The 21,100-nt window shown below is 41.1% G+C and overlaps 1 protein-coding gene across 4 annotated transcripts in view; it reads right to left on the bottom strand.

Annotated features, from left to right (window-relative positions):
* Window positions 1-21,100, bottom strand: part of SH3PXD2A (SH3 and PX domains 2A) — a 236,409-nt gene that overhangs the window by 181,553 nt on the left and 33,756 nt on the right. For all 4 annotated transcript variants that reach the window (XM_075216202.1, XM_075216203.1, XM_075216206.1 and 1 more), the window contains exon 2: window positions 9,872-9,952. In XM_075216202.1, the coding sequence (XP_075072303.1) occupies window positions 9,872-9,952 (81 nt within the window). The remainder of the gene's footprint in view (window positions 1-9,871; window positions 9,953-21,100) is intronic.

Genomic DNA, 21,100 nt, shown 5'->3' with positions numbered 1-21,100 from the left:
ACAGCAGCCGCCCGCTACCTGGCTCTGTATTAGTCTTTTACTTTCCCGCAGTGGAACGCATGTGCGTTCCTCTGACAGGAAGTTTGGTTTGCGTTCCACTGCGGGAAAGTAATGGTAAAAAGCTTCTCTCTCTCTCTCTCTCTCTCTCCCCCTCTCTCCTTGTTTTACAATAAACTGCTTTCAACCTCCTGTATACATGACCTCAAATCACCAATATGCAGTCGGGTGTGATCAGTTGACGATCAGGGCAGCTTGAAACACAGTAGGGCGTATGGCCGTTCATTGCCACTAACTGGGAACCTTTTGTTTTTATAGGGATAACAAAATGAACGCAATTTGGTTGTAAGGTGCTACAGCCAAGTGGCTTGATCTGCCTGTCCATGGTAGGCTTTCAGAACATAGGTATGAGAAGAGTTGTGGACAAAATCAAGACCTTTTTAAAAATAAACTTGATTATACTCAGTGAAATTAATATTAAAATTCTCTACATAAAAATATAAACTTTCAGCCCCCCCCCCTCCCACACCCAAAAACAAATTGGCCACACCCACTTGGCAAATGTAACTCCTAATTGGATAGGTGGCGCCGGTGCCCTGTCTCGCCCAGGGCACTATGTCTAGTTACCGCACTGACTGTAGTGTGCAGCTGTCCTGTAAGAATTTGTTCTTTATTTGTTTTATTTAGTCTAACCTATACTCAATAGGAAAGACAAATATATATGGCTACTAAGCATTACTTTTTAAATATGACAATACTAATCCATATTTGTGGGTAGACCCGACGGCCTTGATCCTCAATGTCCACATGTGAAATATTATGCAAATAAACAGATAGACATCCGACAAGCATAACACTATTACACACAAGAAGTAAGGGTCATTATGCTGGTACACAGAGCCTGACAGACAGAATGGGAAGTAAAGGGGGGGCAGCACTACATACTGTGCACAGACAAATCACGTCAGACAGATATAACACTATTACACACAAGAAGTAAGGGTCATTATGCTGGTACACGTAGCCTGACAGACAGAATGGGAAGGAAAGGGGGGGCAGCACTACATACTGTGCACAGACAAATCACGTCAGACAGTTATAACACTATTACACACAAGAAGTAAGGGTCATTATGCTGGTACACAGAGCCTGACAGACAGAATGGGAAGGGGGGCATCACTGCATACTGTGCACAGACAAATCACGTCAGACAGATATGCACCATCACTATCTTATTATCTTGCCAAGATCCAGTAACATGAGCACACGGTATGAGCACTACAGAAAGTGAATGTCCTGCCTTGTCATCATGTCATGCACAGATTACAGATTTTGCAGAAGCAAAAGAAAAACAACAACAAATAAACAAAACAAATAGGCAGACAGTGTGTGTGTGGCCGGAGAAAGCTGACTGTGACACCGTGGATCACTACTTGGCACAGATGACACATTCTTTGGGCTGAGGATCCCCTCCCACCTCTGTGTGTAAAGTGACGCGCTTTCCTCAATAAAACACAATGATGTCTTTTCCTTTTAATACTCCTGGGCTTTCCTCCTAACTGCAGATCTGAGGCTTCAGCTTTCCGCTACAGCCAGACACAGAGGTATAGCGACATTAGGTGTGGGGTTTCCGCCCGTTCGATTTCAATCCCATATTAAACCCAAGACAAGGCTACAAACCACAGTATAGTGAACATATGACAGGGACATGAGCAGGGGAATGTAATCAGGGGCAGGCTGGGCTGGTGGGTACGGGGGCAACCGGCCCCATAGTGGGCTAACTTTGGCTGGGTCACCTGCATTTGTTTTTTCCATTAAAATGTTCCTAATAGACTGCTGAGTCGAGTCTTACCCACCCCCCCCCCCCCCCCCACCCCCCGCCTAAAATTTGCCAGCCCTCCCCAGTATGTCATTTAATGTAAAGGTCTTTCAAGAAAAAAAAATCAAAGCTATTGTCAAAAAAAAACAAAAAAAACCTTGCTAAGTATTTCATTATAAGGCTAATCCTTCAAGTGTAAATCTCGTCACTTTTCCTCTAGGTCACCTTGTAGGGTGGGTCACACATATTGTATTATCTGAAAAAAATATTTAAGGAGCAGCTCCTATGTGAAAAATTACCTCATAGAAGATATTTTAACAGTTCTCACGGAAGCTGATCAGAAAATACCAGAGAACCAAATATGTCACAGTCCTGTCCTAAAAGCTGATTCTATTATTCACCAGACATAATATAGTATTCCCCCAAGTCTAATGAGCAGTTCTTCTACTAGAACCTCCCACCTCCCATCTGGTACATAACATGTAGTCAGTAGTTCACACTGAACTCTCCTGAATAATGTAAATGTTCTTCACGGTTCCATGAACCCTTTTAGGAATGCCAGTTAATCTCATTTCACCAAGCGGTGAACATAGCCCAGACATGTTTTACAACCGGTGCTTTTATGTGTACACAACCGATAACAGTGCATATAAAACACACCACAGCCTACAGAGACCAGTGACAGAGGTACGATTCCTCCAGGACATTCTAGGTTGGTGCAATATTCCAATATTACATATAGGTGCAATATGTGCAGTGACCCACAGCAAACAGTCAGCTTTTATCTGTCTAAGTTAGACTAAGAAAGCAAATATCCGATTTATTGCTGTTGCTTAATGTTACACCTAAATGTCATATTAGTGAAAGAGCCCTAATGCTATAGAGAGAAAAGAACATGTTTCGGTACAAGTACAAGGCTGACAGAAATATATCTATTACATAAACCATATGGGAAAGCTTGAGGAGCACAAATTTGGGTAAATTGTTGCCACAATCTAATCTGGGCAGTTTTATTTTATTTTATTAGCTTCCGTCATGTACTCCCACTAGTGTCACCGCATCCTGCTTTCTACCCTCATGTACAGCACGGTCCGGTCCTACAGGAAGAAGGCTGAATAATCAGTGTAATACACTACACAGGACACAGTCAAACCCATGACGGCTGGAAACGATATCTGCCTGACAAGAAGTAAGGAGTCACTGGCTCTACCTCATACATTCGCTCATTTCCTCTGTTTCATACACTTAATTGTTGTCTTCCAAATGGGTTTTAAAGGGTAAAAATGTCTAATGTTAATAATCCAAATAAACTATTTTAAGGCAAGGTCCACTTTGTCTATTTTCTTTTCTTAACACTGAAGGCTAACTCAGCTAATTATTACATTTCATGTCTCATTCACACACAGTGCTTGAAGTGCGATGTACATGTTATAATTTAGACTGTAAGCTCCAATGGGGCAGGGACTGATGTGAGTGAGTTCTCTGTACAGCGCTGCGGAATTAGTGGCGCTATATAAATTGCTGCTGATGATGATGAATGCGTTTATTCCAGATCGGGATCGTTGCTCCATTTGCCGTGAATGTGGTCAGCATCGATGTGTGGAACAGTCTGTAATAAAATATCCCCTAATCGGCACTAAGAGAAACCTAAATATCTTCATTTTTTATTTGCGCGTGAAACTTGAAGAATATAACAGATTAGCAGTGGGTTCTATTAGAATTTAATTTGTTTATATTAGGATGAAAACTATATTAAAAGTTAATGATGAGTGGACAGCCTTAGACCACATCCGAGGAATCCAAGTGAGGTCTTTTTCTGTCCACTCAGCATTAACTTTCAATATAGTATTCGCCTTAATCTAGAAAAAAATCCCATCTCAGTCTGATAAGTCTGTACCACAGCGTCTATATGGAGGCAACGCAGGGTGAATCAAGGCACAATGCTGAAGACGTAGCTACAATTCATGTCTACTCCAAATATAGAGAAGATAATACATTTAGTGTCATGAGCATCTCTTATCTGTCCAACAGACTAGAGAACTTGTCATGGTCATTAAGAAAGCAGGGTTTAGGAGTGCCAGGATGCATTCGAAATGTGGCCACAGACATGGATGGGCAAATTGGACACAAGCAGTGATTCTGCTGTAAAGATGGGCACACAATTATGCAATTATCATGCAGATCAAACGATAAACTACCATTTGATCAGATATTGCAAGAGTATGTACGCTCCCACGATCATGTTTTATTGTACCAAAGCACATCGCATTGTTTGATTTGGTTTTAATGATGCACAGCCGCAATGCTTTCAGCAGATGGTTATGAGAGACGCAGACCACATATCTGAAGGCAAATTGTGTGCCCACATGAAACGGTATGCTCATCGGGACTTTAAATCGTTGGTGAAATCGTTGACATGTAATTTCCAAGGAACTCTGCGCAGCTACATACAGGACTGCTATTCCCAGAGTGACATACAGGTCATTAATGTAAATGCCATATTTTGCGCTAAATTGCTCTGCGCATGCCCAGAAATGGACTATACGCTAGTGGACACAAGTATATGCAATTCATCTTCGAACGCAAAGGACACTTCTGACAGCCTAAGATTTCATGGGCAGAACAGGGAGTGGACCAGGTGTATGCACGTAGTTAATGTAGTAGTTAATGTACAGTAAAGGTGTGCCAAGCTCAGGCGTACGCAGTAGTGTCCGATTCAGGCTTTGGCCATTTCTAAAGTACATGTTTTTCTATCGTATCAGTGGCAACAGCTACAGGTCAGGTGTAAGTGCCGAGTGATGGCGGTCACGTATGTATGCTACAACATGTGTTTGCAATCAAGAGCAATTAAAATGCATTTTATGTACAGTGGACATTAATAACATCCTGATAAATATATTTTATTGACGAAAAAAAACAAACAAAAAAAACCAGGTGACAATAATTGAATACTTTTTGTTTTCATTCTGTGGGACTTCTTATTCCACATACCTATTGTACGTATCCTGCAGACTATTGCATCTGTCTGCATACGGCAAGTGTCGTACATGCAGAGCATACCTAGACCTGTGTTCAATAAGAAACGTTTCTAGTTGAATAGATAAGCGCGTATGCCCAAATTACGTGCATTTATTAAAAACCAACAAAACGTACAATATGTTAGCTTTGCTTGCCTTAATACCACAGGCCCATACTGTACAACACAAGTCTAACCATGCATGAGCCGGGCCCTGACAATGCAGCAGATACAGACCAGTTGTCCAAGCAGACCAGCACAATAAGCGGTTTTCGTATACAAGAGGAGCTCAGAGATTAAGCCTGTAGATTGTACAGCAGTAGAACTTGTATAAGAGCAGTTACTATTCACAGCGTTAGACACTAATTAAGCGCTTCTGATATTAGGGTGAAATTTGACCGTAAGCATCAGTCCGTCACCTGACAGCAACTATTCTTGCTGCAAAATTCCTGACAGACAGAATATCCGTCTGAATAACTCATTCTGCAGAGAGGGCGGCTCACCTATTCAACTTAACAAGGAAGTCAGGTTAATAATGTCACAGCCGAACATGTCTCAGGAAAGGGGACAGTATTTCCAGAGCATTTCCAGCTTACATTTACTTATTCTCATGATGCAAAGGAAAGTAAAAGTTTCCAAAACATCAGAAAGAATATAAATCAGGATCTCTCTCTCCAACACCAAGGATCAGTTACTGTACGTGAGTCATAGCATCCGATGCAGGTTCTGTGGTACAGAGTAGTATAGCATCATACTGTCTGCAACGGAGTCTGAACAATACAGTGGCTCAACTGAGTGATCTGTCATTGCGGCTTACTGCTCTTTAAAATAATAAATGGAAATAATAATAATAATAATAATAATAATAATAATAAATTCAAAAAAGTGAAATGGTGTGTAATACACTATAACAAGTGTACACATTTGGTACATGAATAATTTGAGAGTTAGAGCCCTAGTGCACATTTCCCATGGTAAAATTACAGCTGAACTCAGGGTAAACGATACTGTCCAGCTCTCACTAAACCACATTAGCACGTCATTATTCTGCAAAAAGACACTTGAGGGAACCATTTCGTTTTTGTCACTTAAACATAAAACATGATATAAATCATTGCTTTTCATCTACCGGTATCTATATACTACATGCACTGCCAGACTGGCCAGCTCCACACTGATGTTCTGTTTTAGGGTGTACAGTCACTCTCCGGCGCTGGCTGCCCACTTTTGTCCCCCCAGTTTTGCAGGTACCAATCCCCAACGGAACTGGGGACATCCATTTTCAGTGGCAAGGTTAGCAGTCCAAAGATAAATGACAAATTGCTGCCTCAAACTAGATCGGTCCATGGCTGGCAGAGAAACTCAGGGGTTTGTCTACTGAGCGGTGGTTTGGTCCCTCAGATCCAGTGACCGTGTCGGGCTGTATGTGACCAGAATAGGTCAATATAAAACTCATTTATGGGCTGCTAAAGTGTTTCAGGAACTTCTAGATGAGCATTTGGGCAGCACGGTGGCTCAGTGGTTAGCAGTCCTGCCTCACAGCGCTGGGGTCATGAGTTCAATTCCCGACCATGGCCTTATATGTGTGGAGTTTGTATGTTCTCCCCGTGTTTGCGTGGGTTTCCTCCAGGTGCTCCGGTTTCCTCCCACACTCCAAAAACATACTGGTAGGATAATTGGCTGCGATCAAAATTGACTCTAGTCTGTCTGTCTGTCTGTCTGTCTGTGTGTGTATATTAGGGAATTTATACTGTAAGCTCCAATGGGACAGGGACTGATGTGAGTGAGTTCTCTGTACAGCGCTGCGGAATCAGTGGCGCTATATAAATAAATGATGATGATGATGATGAATTGACCTTGTCCGTCTACCTGATCATTGTTCTAGCAGGGATTTCACAAGCCCAGCTCTGCAGACTACATGTCTCACCTGGATAAACTCATTCTCAGGTGCACAGGCTGCCAGTCTAGTAACACGAATAACATATCAGCAATAATTAACCACGAAACGAGAACATGCAATTTGCAAGTTTAAGCAGGACTGTTTAATATTACACATTACAATAACAAATTACCATTACAACATGTCTGTGATGGTGAAATGCTTATTTACAAAACAATGACTTGAAGTATCTAATGTCTTGTTAAACAAGCCCGAACCTTCCCAGCTATGTGCCTGTTGTTAGAGGAATGTTATCCTGAGCACTAAGGACAGAGCTTGCAGAACGCTGCCAGTAGAATAATTACATCCATGTACTCAATGAGAGTATCCCACACATATCAATGTATGCTGATATGCATGGAAATAAGGTTAACCGGCTAATTCTTAACAAGTATTTCCAAACGCAGTTCCTTCACACTGTCAGTGTTTTACCACAACGTCCCTAGTCTGCGTGTCTGTCTGTGTGTGTGCGCGTTAGAGAAATTAGACTGTAAGCCCCAATGGGGCAGGGACTGATGTGAATGAGTTCTCTGTACAGCGCTGCGGAATTAGTGGTGCTATATAAATAAATGGTGATGATGATGATGTCCCCTGCCAGCATATAAATACAGCTGATTTTTTCCCTTCACATACATAAATGAGCAGACCTAGATCTATTATGCTACATATGGAATTCCCCAACGATGGAACGACCTGCTAGCCAAGTAATACTTATTCCCTTTTATTCAGTTACTTCATCATCAGCTTTATAAAGCACCACTGATTCCGCAGCGCTGTACAGAGAACTCACTCACATCAGTCCCTGCTCCATTGGAGCTTACAGTCTAAATTCCCTAACATACACACACAAAGACACAGAGACTAAGATCAATTTTATAGCAATTAACCTACTAATATGTCTTTGGAGTGTGGGAGGAAACTGAAGCACCCGGAGGAAACCCACGCAAACACGGGGAGAACATACAAACTCCACACAGATAAGGCCATGGTCAGGAATCAAACTCACGACCCCAGTGCTGTGAGGCAGAAGTGATAACCACCAAGCCACCGTGCTGCCACTTGCACTTTTCTCCGGCAATTCTGTAGTGTCTACAGACCACTGCACTGAAATCCCACTCCTGCCTTCCCGTGAATTCCTGCATAGCCCAAGGAAACTTCTCCATGTCTCAAAGCATTACAGCTTGCTCAGTGGGCAGCTATAGCAGACACACGCTCAGATCTGACTTAGTACATTGTATTACAACACGACAGTCCGCTGCTCTAGAAAAGCAGCTAAAGGGGTGAACAAGGGGTTAAATCCATAATCCTTAATTGACTTCTCTTAATATGGTTCGGCAGAGAACATTAAAGCAGTGGGTGCCTTCCATTGACGCTAGGCACCCATTTACTTATCAATAGCAGCTTTCAGGGCTCATTCTCCAATACTCAGACGTTTCCTGTCCGTAACACTAACTCCATTGACAGGCTTGGCCTGATGAGAACTATTTCAAATGTACCAGGAAAGGCCAGGAGAACCCAAGAACATGGCCCAGAAAGTGGATCTAGGGTTTGAAATGTGTTAACAAAAGCCCACACAATCCTCAGTCATGCTGATATAAAGCCGGGATTTAGCCAGGGTTTGTAAAGGAAACAGTTAGCAATGCCTAAGGATGTCTGTATCACTCCTTAACCCCTTCAATGCAAGAGGACATTAGGATATTTTATAAGAGACTGGATAATGATAGGTAACAATCAGCGCTGTGTCTGTGGCTACCACTCCAGGGCTGGTGGGAACCGACAAAATGTAGCTTTCTGTTCAGAAATTGCTGTCTGCCCTTCATAGTGCATCTATGCTAATGAAAAATTAATTAGTTATAGGTTAGTAACGGCAGACTATTCATTCATCTACTACATTATTTATAAGGTGTTAAATCAGATTAACTTTTCTTTTACCATAGAAATATGTTTTCTTTCAGAACATACAACGCAACACTACCTACTTTTGAATGATGAATATGACATCTGCCAGTCAGCAAAAACTGTCATTCATCATCATCATCATCATTTATTTATATAGCGCCACTGATTCTGCAGCTCTGTACAGAGAACTCATTCACATCAGTCCCTGCCCCATTGGAGCTTACAGTCTAAGGGGCATATTTAAGAAAGCACGATAGTGCTTTTACCGGGTAATTAAGGTGCCTCCGTGTCCTCCGCAAATTTATCAAGGGTGCATTGCAGCAGATATCATGGATATCTGCTGCTTTGCACTCCTCTTCGTTTTTGGGAGCAGTCACCATTCAACAGTATGGTGACTGCTCCCAGCTGCAATCTAACAAGTTCCGAAAAAACATTTTTTTCGGAAACTTGTCTTGATAATGTACCAGCTGAAGCTGGTGTACATTATCAGAAATGAAAAAACCCAATGCTGTCAGCTCTGCTCCGAAGAGCAGAGCTGGACTGCATGTGTGGAGGGATCACATGATCCCTCCCTGTCACTCACCGCTCGCAGAATTACAGACAGACCGGGATCTTTGTGGAACTGCACATGCGCAATGGAAAGAAGAAGAGGAACAAAGATGACGTGGAGGCGATCCTAGAGACAGCGCGTCCCGAAGAGGGGGGTAAGTGTGATTTTTTTTATCACAGAAACAGCAGTTTTTCAGGACTGCTGTTTCTGTGTTCCATTTTTAATAAATTTGAGAAATAGATCAATCCTTATCCATGCGATAAGGATTGATAACTATTTCTCATTTCTGCCGATCAATGATAAATGTGCCCCTAAATTCCCTAACATACACACACAGAGACAGCACTGTGAGGCAGAAGTGCTAACCACTTAGCCATCGTCATTGATCTAAAATCTAAACATAGGTCTCATACTATGACTGACAGTCAATTGCTAGTAGCAGTTTTGGGCCTGACAATACCCAAATAAAGTTGTATAGGGGGTGAACAAAAAGAGTGAACATTTGCTTTAACTTCTCAATGGCTACAGACAGGTTCAGTTAGAAGTAGAATGATCCTTAAAATAAGAAGGGACTATAATAAGCAAATATATCTTTTGATAGTCTGTGTGACATTACTGTACTGCAACATTAAGTATCAATGACAAATTTACCTGAAGGTCAAAGAATTTGCTGTATCTTCTATAGATGACTTGTGATGTGGAATCTGACCAGGTCACCTTTATGATATACACCTGTAGGGAAACAAAGGGGGAAATATTATCCTCTTCATATAGAGTAATGATGTTACACGGTACTGTACAAAGCTTACAAAAGGAAACTACTTAACAGGGAAAGAACAAAATAATAGGACCCATCAGAGCAAAGTGATAATATTTCATATTGTTTCGTCAAATTTAAAGAATAACTTCAGTTAAAACTATTAAACTCCTAGCCCCAAGTGACCAGCTGCTCCCATATTTCGCACCCACACTGACATAAGTGTCCAGTCTGCAGACATCAACACACTGGAAATGTTTAAATGAATAAAGCACTTAGTGCAGTGTGTCAATATGGCTGATTGGATAACTGGCACTGAGTCATGGCAGCCGTCCAATCAGAGCTCATGAAGTGAATGCACTATGCTCTGTATCCTTTTAAACATCTATAGAGTGTTGAGCCATTGAGAATGGACCATTGATGGTTATCGTGAAGGGGTGGGGGGAGAGTTTCTCTAAGATCTACAAAGGTCTGAAACATATTCCTATGTTTCCCAGCTGTTCTGTTAATTGGTAGAGGCTATTAATCACTACAATAATAATGTTATCTCTTTTTCTCTGTTTCTTCAAGAAGTCTATTCTTTCTAGCATGGCATATACACTGGTTCTTAACCACTGTATATTTACTACTGTAGCATGAATATTTTTTCCACAAACACAAAATGTGAAAATGGAATGAGTTGTTAATGGCTTTAAATGCCGAATACATCAGCATAGATGATTACCCAGTGTGTGTGAGATGCATTGCTATTGTTTCCTAATAGCAATACAACATTCTACTATTTTTCACAACAATTTAGCCCCTAGGTGGCACCTTTCTACTGAAAACTTGACTGGGTATTTAATTTGACCATGTCAAGAAAAGGAGTTGGGTTTGCAGTGAATAGATTGAGTAAAATACTGCAAACAAGATGTTGTGTGAGATAAAGGGCCTGATTCATTAAGGATCTTAACTTAAGAAACTTCTTATTTCAGTCTCCTGGACAAAACCATGTTACAATGCAAGGGGTGCAAATTAGTATTCTGTTTTGCACATAAGTAAAATACTGACTGTTTATTCATGTGGCACACAAATATCAAGTTTAAATTTCAGTATACAAATAAGCTATCAAGTATTTGTGTGCTACATGGAAAAACAGTCAGTATTTAACTTATGTGCAAAACAGAAAACTAGTTTGCACCCCTTGCATTGTAACATGGTTTTGTCCAGGATACTTAAATAAGAAGTTTCTTAAGTTAAGATCCTTAATGAATCAGGCCCAAACTAAATAAATAAATACTAAATAATCTAGTGAGATATAAAAAAAAGGCTGAACCCCCCCCCCCATCTCCCTGAAAACAGGCAGAATGGTAAATGGAGAGAAGCTGTACGGGGGACTAAAACAGCCATCAGGTAACCTGCGGATCTGACATGCTACTGTGCAGTGCAGTACTACGGCAAGTACAGTTTTGTTTTTTAATGTTAACTTATTGAACTACCCTCAAAATTCAATTTAATTAGGGTAAAAAAAAAAAACTATCCAGCTTGTCTGATTTATAGAAAGTAGACATTGCTTAGAAAAATTATGTTATTTGGTTGACAGTCTTCTAGGTAACAGGAAATATTAAGTACAGACTGCAGATTGGGGCATCTACATAGAGAGGCAGGGCAAGTGCAAACACAACACAACAAACACAACTGACATTGCTATGCAGTAACATTTGTACTTTTTGTCCTACACCAGCACCGCTTTAGAGATAAAGCTGTGATAGTGGCTATAACTGCTTGAAATGAAGAAATAATTAAAGACTTTAATATTAAACAAAGCTGCAGTGAAAAGTAAACTGAAAATAAAGAGAACAAAATGTTTTTTACCCTAATGTTTCATGTAGTGCAGGCCCGACCAAGCTGAGGCTCTCCAATTGTTGTGAAACTACAAGTCCCAGCATACTTTGCCTGCTATCAGCTGGCTATCTACTGACAGAGCATGCTGATACTTGTAGTTTCACAACACCTGGAGAGTTGCAGTTTGGCCAGGCTGGATGTAGTGAATAAAAGTTAAAATTTTTGGATTTAGTTTTAAAAACTAAAGCACAAGAAGAACAGACGAGTAATGTAACAAAGGAGAACGTGAAAATATATCTGTAGCCGCACAAGAACTGATCAGTCAGAGCATTGGAAACATACAGGCAGCTGTATCTGGTAGCAGCTGCGGTAACATATGACTTGCTGATACCATGGTTGTGGCTTCTAGGTATTTGGTGTATGTCCATCTGAAACACTGTCTGCTACTTTACAATGACAGATGTGGATTTTTTTATTTTTATTTTTTTTAAAAAAAGAGAGGAAAAAATGTAGACACTGCCATAAACACATGTAAATCAATTAATAACAGCCACAAAATAAGACACGCGACAAGCTAATTAAATCCAGCAAGATTGTCATAATGAAAAGGAGATTTTATCTAAACATCACGTGTGGGAAACGGATGGACTCCTTCCTTGGAATGGACAATCCCTCTCCATTTGTTGTACATGTGCACAGCTGCTATAGTGACAACATTTTAGTATTTGGCCAAGTTGTTCTAAATTTAAAGAGCTGGAGAGGACTATAATTAGTCAGGGCGCAATAGTCCACTGAACAGCATAAAGTAAACAAAACTCGAGTGATCTGAAGGAAAAAGCAACTTTAGTGACATCAAATTGCAACCTTCACCTTCAGCAGTATAGTACCATCACATTCACTATTATTGAAAATGTATTTTCTTATTGTAATATACTCCTCGGTTTAGCCCCATTTATGATTTATTACCATTATCCTTTATGTTTTGCTGTTGCATGATCTGTTGTATGCCCCCTATACGCAGCGCCGTACAGAGGGCACACTACAAATCAGTACAGAAGATACAGGACAATACAATACACACATAGTAATACAAATCACAACACAGCTAAGAATAGCCGTACTGGGCAAAGACATACAAAGTGTATTCTGTGCATGCTGATACCTGGGCCCATTGAGTGGGTGCCGCTAACAGGATCAGAGGTGTGAAGACAAGGGAGGAAATATAGCTGGTGAGCAGAACGCATAGGAGATGGATAAAGGAGGTTAGCAGGGAAGAGAGCCCTGTTCACAAGAGCTTACAATCTAAAATAGAAGGGCCAGACATACGGGTGACACAGGGGGTGGGGTGAATCAGTGTAAGGGGATCTAGATATTCAGATAAGTGGTGTTGAAACAAGGGTGGGTGACATGAAAGGGGTGAGGTATATGTGAAAGATACACCAGAGGCAGTGGTATTGAGTGGCGGTCCAGCATGCCTGTAAATGTGGCCCAGCAGGAGTTTTGGTTGTGGCGAGGGGGCAGCGCTGAAAAAAAAATCCTGCAAAAAAAAAAAAAAATACTTACCTTGCGGTCACATCAGCTGGCGCTCCGGCTCCCTCCCTGGTCTCCTCCTCCGTGTGGCGCTCGCAGTGAATGTCGGGGGTGACGTCATCACACTCGACATCCATTGCATGGCACAGCACAGAGTCACCCGCGCGAACTATCAGCAGCAGTGAAAGATTATCCAGTATCTTATTGTTGTTACTCTGAATTTGGACTTTCTGCACCATGCAATTATGAACTAGCTGTGTTCTCTGTATGTATCTAATATAAATATTAAGAGATAATTGTATTTTTAATATTTTAAACCATTTTAAATGTGCAGTGCTGAGTAGGGTGAAAATATCACCCACTGTTACCCTCAGCGGAGGCTGCTCCATGAGCCATTTTTCCCGCCACCCTATCTTTAAATCTCTGTAGATTTTTATTAGTCCTCCTGATGCTGCCTATATCGGTGACCATTTCAAACTGGTCAATAAAAAAAATGATTCATGGGTGCAGAAAGAGAGGGAAAAAAAGTTTTTGGCATTTAATTCCCCCGAACCCCACTAAGGGGCAGATGCAGGTAAGTTAAATTACAGCTGGTAATGGGACTACTGCTTTAATCATGATTCTGCAACAGGTTTCCTAACTCTTACTAACTTCAGTTCCAAGTAAGTTTAATATGTTAACTATGTTTTCTCGATGATCAGCTATCGTTAGTGTTAGTGTATATTATGTGCGGCCCAAACCAACTCGTCGTCTTCCAATGTGGCCCAGGGAAGCTAAAAGGTTGTAGAGGAAAGGGAACCAGTGTAAGGATTGGCAGAAAGAAGAGACAGATGTGGAGTGGTGAGAGTGGAAGATCAGTCTTGTTGCATTGTTAAGTATAGATTGAAGAGAAGCGAGACAGGAGCGAGTAAGGCCAGTAAGGAGAGGGCTGCAGATTAAATTAATCATGAATATGATAGGACAACAGTCACGTGTGTGTGTGTGTGTGTGTGCGTGCGTGCGTGTGTGTGTGTGTGTGTGCGTGCGTGTGTGTGCGTGTGTGTGCGTGTGTGTGCGTGTGTGTGTGTGTGTGTGTGTGTGTGTGTGTGTGTGTGTGCGAGTTGGGCGAATTAATCTTACATTGTTAAACTCCTCCCCTCAACCTGTGCAAACTTCTGGCCTTCCGCAAATGCCGATATCTTGTTCCACAAACCAATGCACCTTAGTGGAAATCTAAACGCACAAACTGAGGTGTACGACGTGACTAAAGCTAAATGCTGACATTTTACGCTTTGTCAATTGCTTACACTGAATATCGCAGACCAAAAAAAACTCTTTAACTCAAAACATTAGTCGCTTCAATGACAGCTACAGCTGTAAAATCATCTGACAGACACCCACGTACGGACTAATGAGACACGTCGGTGTCTGGTTCTGTACACATTTCTTCCATGCTGATCCCATGCACAGGAATACATGACCTCACCAACGAAATATTTAGGAATCCATGGGTAACATGTATTGGTTATCCACATAAAAGTACCAAATTTGCTAACCTGTAATTCCAGTTTGAACTAATGTGTCATAAGGCATAATTGTAACCACAATTGCTATAGTGCAAGAACAGAAGATAGCTAAACCTGCATTCAGTTACCATGGACCTATATTTACATTGTGATCTTGAATACAAAGATGAAACCTTCAGCAGCACCTACACTAAAAAAGATGAAACCTGAATTCTCTGATCCACCAGTAACAATTATTGAATGGTCGCAGGGCAACTGACACAATTAATATGATCACTGGCCTTGTACAGTCCTACAACATCTCTGCATCTCCACTTCTTTCTATAATCAGTGGTTTTATACAGGCCTATAACATCTCTGTCTCTTTCAATAATTAAGAGGATCTGTTATAACATTCATTGTGAATAAAATGTCAGGTTATTCACTCCATCCAGTCAGTGATGCGACGTGGGACAGACGTGTTCTAGAATTCCACAGGTGGCGAAGAGATTGCTTCCGGATGAAATAGTGCTGTTACAACCGCACGAAAAGTAAATACGTGAATCTCATCCCCCTCTACAAAATAAACACACTTGTAATTTAGTAAACTACTTTGGTTTAGTGAAAATCTAAATAGACAGCCAAAATATGAGTCACCATTGGATGTTTAGGCATTATGGTTACCAAGCTCCTCATATTTGTCAAACACTGGATGACTGAGGGCAAGGGCAAGGGTTGGCATTCCAGGTTATCAAGGGAATATAGATGAGAAAAGGCTAAAATGTCATAAAGACATAGAAACAATGGTTAGAAATCTGACCTAAGTATCTAGCAACCAATAAATGACATAGTTTCCAAAACTGTTACTATCATTAAACAGTCAGGCTGCCAAAACGGCACAGTAAACTCCATTTCCAAGGGTCAGAATCCCAGCCAAGCAGGATTAAAAAGTAAAACTATCAGCCCGCTAAGTTCTCAAGCAGCTTTGGATCGTCTAACATCTCCACGAAAAGGAAACCTCACAGAATCCATAGGTGTTTTATGGAAAATATAGCTACAACTGTGTCTTACAAGCAGCATTTCCAAAGGATTTGTCTTGGCTTCAGCGCAACAGTAAAACGCATAATAGAGTTTAATTACATCTGCAGCCAAAGAGGGTATTGATTTAATTAGTTTAAAAGTATTACTTTTACTATAGATATTCGGTAAAGCTGCCAAATTAGAGGCACAATGCGAACAGGTGGATAGGAATGACGCAAGGTGCAATAGAGAGCCAAAGCATTTTAGACTGTGCAATAAGAAAAAAAAACCTTAAAAAAGTGTTTAAGCACAAGTTTGATAATTAAACCTAAAGGACTTCCAACTCTGAAGAGAAAACCTTAAACGAAAAAACAGTTTATGCTACAGAGCGGGATGAAAAGCAGCTTTGTGTTTCCTTGGTTGTCAAAACACAGATACACACTCTAGGAGTAAAACTATTCTTACAGAATGAACACATGTATGAGGAAATCCATCTCACTCAATCGTCGATCAGGGGGTAACTGTATCAAGCTGAGAGTTTTCTGGCGGGTTTGAAAAGTGGAGATGTTGCCTATAGCAACCAATCAGATTCTAGCTGTCATTTTGTAGAATGTACTAAATAAATGATAGCTAGAATGTGATTGGTTATTCAAACCCGCCGAAAAACTCTCAGCTTGATACAATTACCCCCAGGTTGGGTATATAAAGTGTTGTGTTATTAGCTGTAAAAGATATACAGTAGCCATCTGGGCAAAACACACAGCAATGCAATAAGATCATAATGTCCACTCACAGTCAGCAAAGGAAGAGGTTATTATTATTAATGTTTATTTATAGGGCGCCACATGAAGTCCGCAGCGCCGTACAGAGGGCAAACAACAAGACAGTACATAGTATAACAGTACAATACAGTAAACAAATAACACTGCAACTCTCAACACAGGTACTGGGGTGCCAGGGGTATATTCAGCGCAGACTGAAACCTATACCAATTTGTGTGGGCGCAAATAACAGGTTTATAGCCACAGAAAGAGGTACAAAGACAATGGAGAAGTGGGGTCTATTACGGATCTATGGAGTGGCCATTAGCTTGTATTTGCGCTGCTGAGCAGGGAGGCGCGGAGTCTAACGCACCCACAGTATTCACCAGGGACCCCTTCAAGGGAGTTTGGGTTTCGCTGCAAGAAGGTGCGCAGGTTCTCCGAGTCAGCCACCAGTGGAGCGACAGGAGTGACAGGCGTAGTCGAACAATCCGGATCAGAACCAGCCAGGCAGAGAAAGACACAGGGGTGATCTGTAGAATAGTCAGAGTGAGCCAAAAGTCAGTTACTGGAACGAGTAGAATGGTACCAAATCACAATACAAGAGTCAAAGGTGTTGGGCCGAGTCAGAATCAGGAACAGATGCAGGATACAGGATACAGGAGACAGAAGCTCTGGAGCAGGTATGTGAACCAATACTCTGAGTCTTGATTGGGTGAGGTGATTTTGGCAATCAGGCACGCTGACTGCCGACAGGTGAGAGAGGCGTCCCGTTGCCTAGCAATGGGACGCAATGGTATCCGCGCATGCACGCATAGCGTGCCCAAAAATAAAACAAAGAAGCGTGCCATTGATAGCCAACATAACGCAGCTGTTGGGAGAAGGCAAATGGCAGTCTCCTGCACCTAGTGTCAGTGCGGAGATGGCGCCTGACAGCGTCAATGGGCAGAGAGTGCATTTTACAAGGTGAGCAAAAGTTATAGGTAATGACAACAGGAGGGAAGACTGTCCTGCTCACTACAGCTTACAAGCTAAAGGTTATAAAACTGATAGATGTCTGTAAGCTCCAATTGGGCAGGGACTGATGTGAATGAGTTCTCTGTACAGCGCTGCGGAATCAGTGGCGCTATATAAATAAATGGTGATGATGATGATGATAGATGTAGGCAAGTATTACTAGTTTAATCGGGTCTTAACAACAGGTTTTTTTTAGGTATATCTATTTATGCATTCACCCCTAAAATTTCCAGCTCACTCCAAAACTAGTCCTGATGGCTACTGAGTTTGTCTTCTTTCACATTAACCAAAAGTCTATTAAAAAAGAGAGGTCGACCAAATGACACTACCTTCTTTACATCCAGGCCACTCCTACTGGGACCTCCACACTTGACTGTAAATCCTGCACAGAACCCACCACTCTGTCCAGGTCTCCAGGTATCTTTTCCCAGAGATTCTGCTAATCACGCTGGACAAGCACATGGGTTCGGTCCAGTAGTAGGGGAACAAAGGCACTGAGTGGTCATTCTCCTATAACATACTAGTTCTCATTGTTTCTGTCAAATTCCACTTTAAAAGTAACCATTTATGAGCGATCAGCTGGAAAATAATATCTGAATCCCAGTGTTATAAAAAGATAGCTGACCCACGTGGTATGTTTGGGCCTCAGTCTAATCGCCAGGATCCTGCACTTGGAACAGTCTTTGCAGACCTCCCAGAGCACAGCTAATAATAGGCACTTGGAAATGTCAGCTGAAAGGCAGCCACTCACTACAGTAAACGATACCTCAAAATGATCAGACATGTAGTTGTATAGAAACTAGAAGGGAGAAAGTCTGATATTATAAATGATTCATTGAATAAAAAAATTATGGGTACAATACAGAGCTATTGCTCCAGAACTCCAGGCAATCTTTTTTTTTTCTTTTTAACTTAGATTTAATTCCCTTCCCAATGTCACTGTCCAGGGCTGAGCTTTGTACAACTGTGTCGACAAAGCTGGTTGAACGTCTGCCACGGTTCAGCAGAAGATATTCAACCAACTTGATCGATACAGTTGCACCGAGTCAATGAACGTTCACAGACAAAACACCTTAACTTCCTCAGTGTGTTGTCCATGACCACACTGATATTGAGGTCATGATGTCACTGCTGTCATCAACAATCCCAATAATTGAGCAATTTTAAATTGTTTTGTCTGTATCTAAGATCTTCTGTTTCGGTCTATGCTGGGGAGTTGGGAACTGATGAATGGTTATTGCCACTTCTGCAGTACAGAAAGTTATGTCACAAAACCACTTAATCAGGCATGGCAGGGGTCAACGTCTATTCTGCACAGTTTCCCTGCAGATTCATCTACGTCAAAAACCAACAAGTATTCCTAAAATAACCTGCTGTGGAGGTGTTGAAAGATGCTGTACACAGGTTTCTTTTCCTCACACCATCCCTGTCAAGTGTGGGTGTATGATCTTCACTCCTCACACCCTGAGCTGATAAGCAGAAAATTCATCCCATAGGAGGAAAGTAAGCTACAAAAAGTCACCGGCAGCTATGCAAAATTATTCATCTTATTGAAGAAAAAAAAACTTTTAAAAGCACATACATCATTTGCTCTATTTGCACATACATACAGACTAACCTATGCATCAGTCAGGACACTTCACACTTATTACAATGAGACAAGGATGAGGAGATCATTTGAGCCAGTAACAAACTTTGCATCAGCACTAAGTAAACAAAACTTGAGAATTCGGAACTTCCATTATCCACGTGTGTAAATAAACAGTGACCTGGCTTCCTTCACACCACCAGCTGAGGCTGTAAGGAAGGAAGAGGAGTTCAGTATCTTAACTGCTCAGACACCTATGACCCAGTGCTGTAACTCATCTGCTCCCAGAGTGACCTATAAACCAATGCAGGGTCACAGCGTTGCTGTATGAACTGCAATGTATATAGAGATGCATTTTACACCACGATCTTCCCACAGCAGTCACATCATTCTGTGTTGCTTGGGGGCTGCTTTTTTCAGTATCTAACAGCACTGGTGGGCAACCCAATAAACTTCAAGGACCTTGTGTGCAACCCTCCAACCTCCAAATGGGTTCACATTACTCTTAATTTACAGGAAAAAAAACCCAAAAAACTAATTCAGCAACCCCACATCACTCATCCCAAAATGTCCAAAATTTCACCACATGCCACTCGCTCCAAAGTAGCCCCACTTGGCACAAAATGCCCAATCATGCCCTCAGATCCCACAGGTACTCTGAAATTCACTAACATCCATTACTGCACTCACAAACAATCATTCAAGAGGTCATGTCCTGGTCCCCACAAGATCAGCACCTCCTGAAATACCATGAAATACCACAAGAAAGCATGTTTTGATGTTACTGGAAAGTTATTCATAATATATATGGCAAATAGCCTTTCATTTCTATTCTACATATCCTGCTCGCTCAGTTTTGAAGGGAGTAGGGCTAGTGGACCCTGTAGCCAAACAGGTCATCTAAATGTTAACTGCAGCAGAGAGTATTTAAGGAGAGGAGAGAGCTGATCTTGTGGGAGGCAATGACCTGACCAGTTGTGTGTTTGTGGTAGTTAGGACAGGGTTGCATGAGAATGATGCAATGTTATGATGTGAGGATAGGAATGGTGTACAGGACACAGGACAGAATTGTTTGTGGAGATCTGATGTGGGAAGATTATCGGAACAAATGCACCTAAAACTTGATTCATACATTCAACTACCCATCAGATACATAGGGGTATATTTACTAAACTGCAGGTTTGAAAAAGTTGAGATGTTGCCTACAGCAACCAATCAGATTCTAGTTATCATTTATTTAGTGCATTCTACAAAATGACAGCTAGAGTCTGATTGGATAGGCAACATCTCCACTTCTTCAAACACGCAGCTTGATAAATATACCCCCAGACGTCACAAATCTTTAATCTAATAACTCCTTAGGGACATCATCGAGGCAGATTGCGTTCTCTTAAATATTGGTCAAGTTTCAAAAACTATCTGCCTCCACTGTCTGTAGATAATAAATACACTATAAAAATTATACTGTAGTTAAAAGAAAAGCCAGTGAAATAAATCACCTTTAATCAATTGCAAAATAAAAATACTGTTTTTATATGCCTTTCTCGTGACAGAATAATAAAATGAAAATAAAATCAGTAAAAGGGGAAAAAAAACAATTCTACAAAATATAAGTATTTTACAGTATGTGCCATTTGAAGACTCTATAAAATAGAAATAGATTACACAATATCTGAACAATCCTTAAAACTTCCTTGAGCTAAGGGAAGGCTGTGCGATTTTCATCTATACTGTGCTCTGGTAGACCCATTAGGAAATAGGAGACCCTCCTAATAGGCAGATTGTCTTGGAAATGTTAAACATTTTAAAATATAGTGTAAAGGTGTCTCATAGTTCTCATAAGGAATGAAGAAAGAATGTATGCACTTAAGCCATAAAATTTGACGCTTCCATTAATTA

Source organism: Mixophyes fleayi, chromosome 6, assembly GCF_038048845.1.
Source record: "Mixophyes fleayi isolate aMixFle1 chromosome 6, aMixFle1.hap1, whole genome shotgun sequence".
Lineage (NCBI taxonomy): Eukaryota > Metazoa > Chordata > Amphibia > Anura > Limnodynastidae > Mixophyes > Mixophyes fleayi.
The sequence above is the reverse complement of the archived record's forward strand: the minus strand, read 5'-3'. Positions and strand labels throughout refer to the sequence as shown.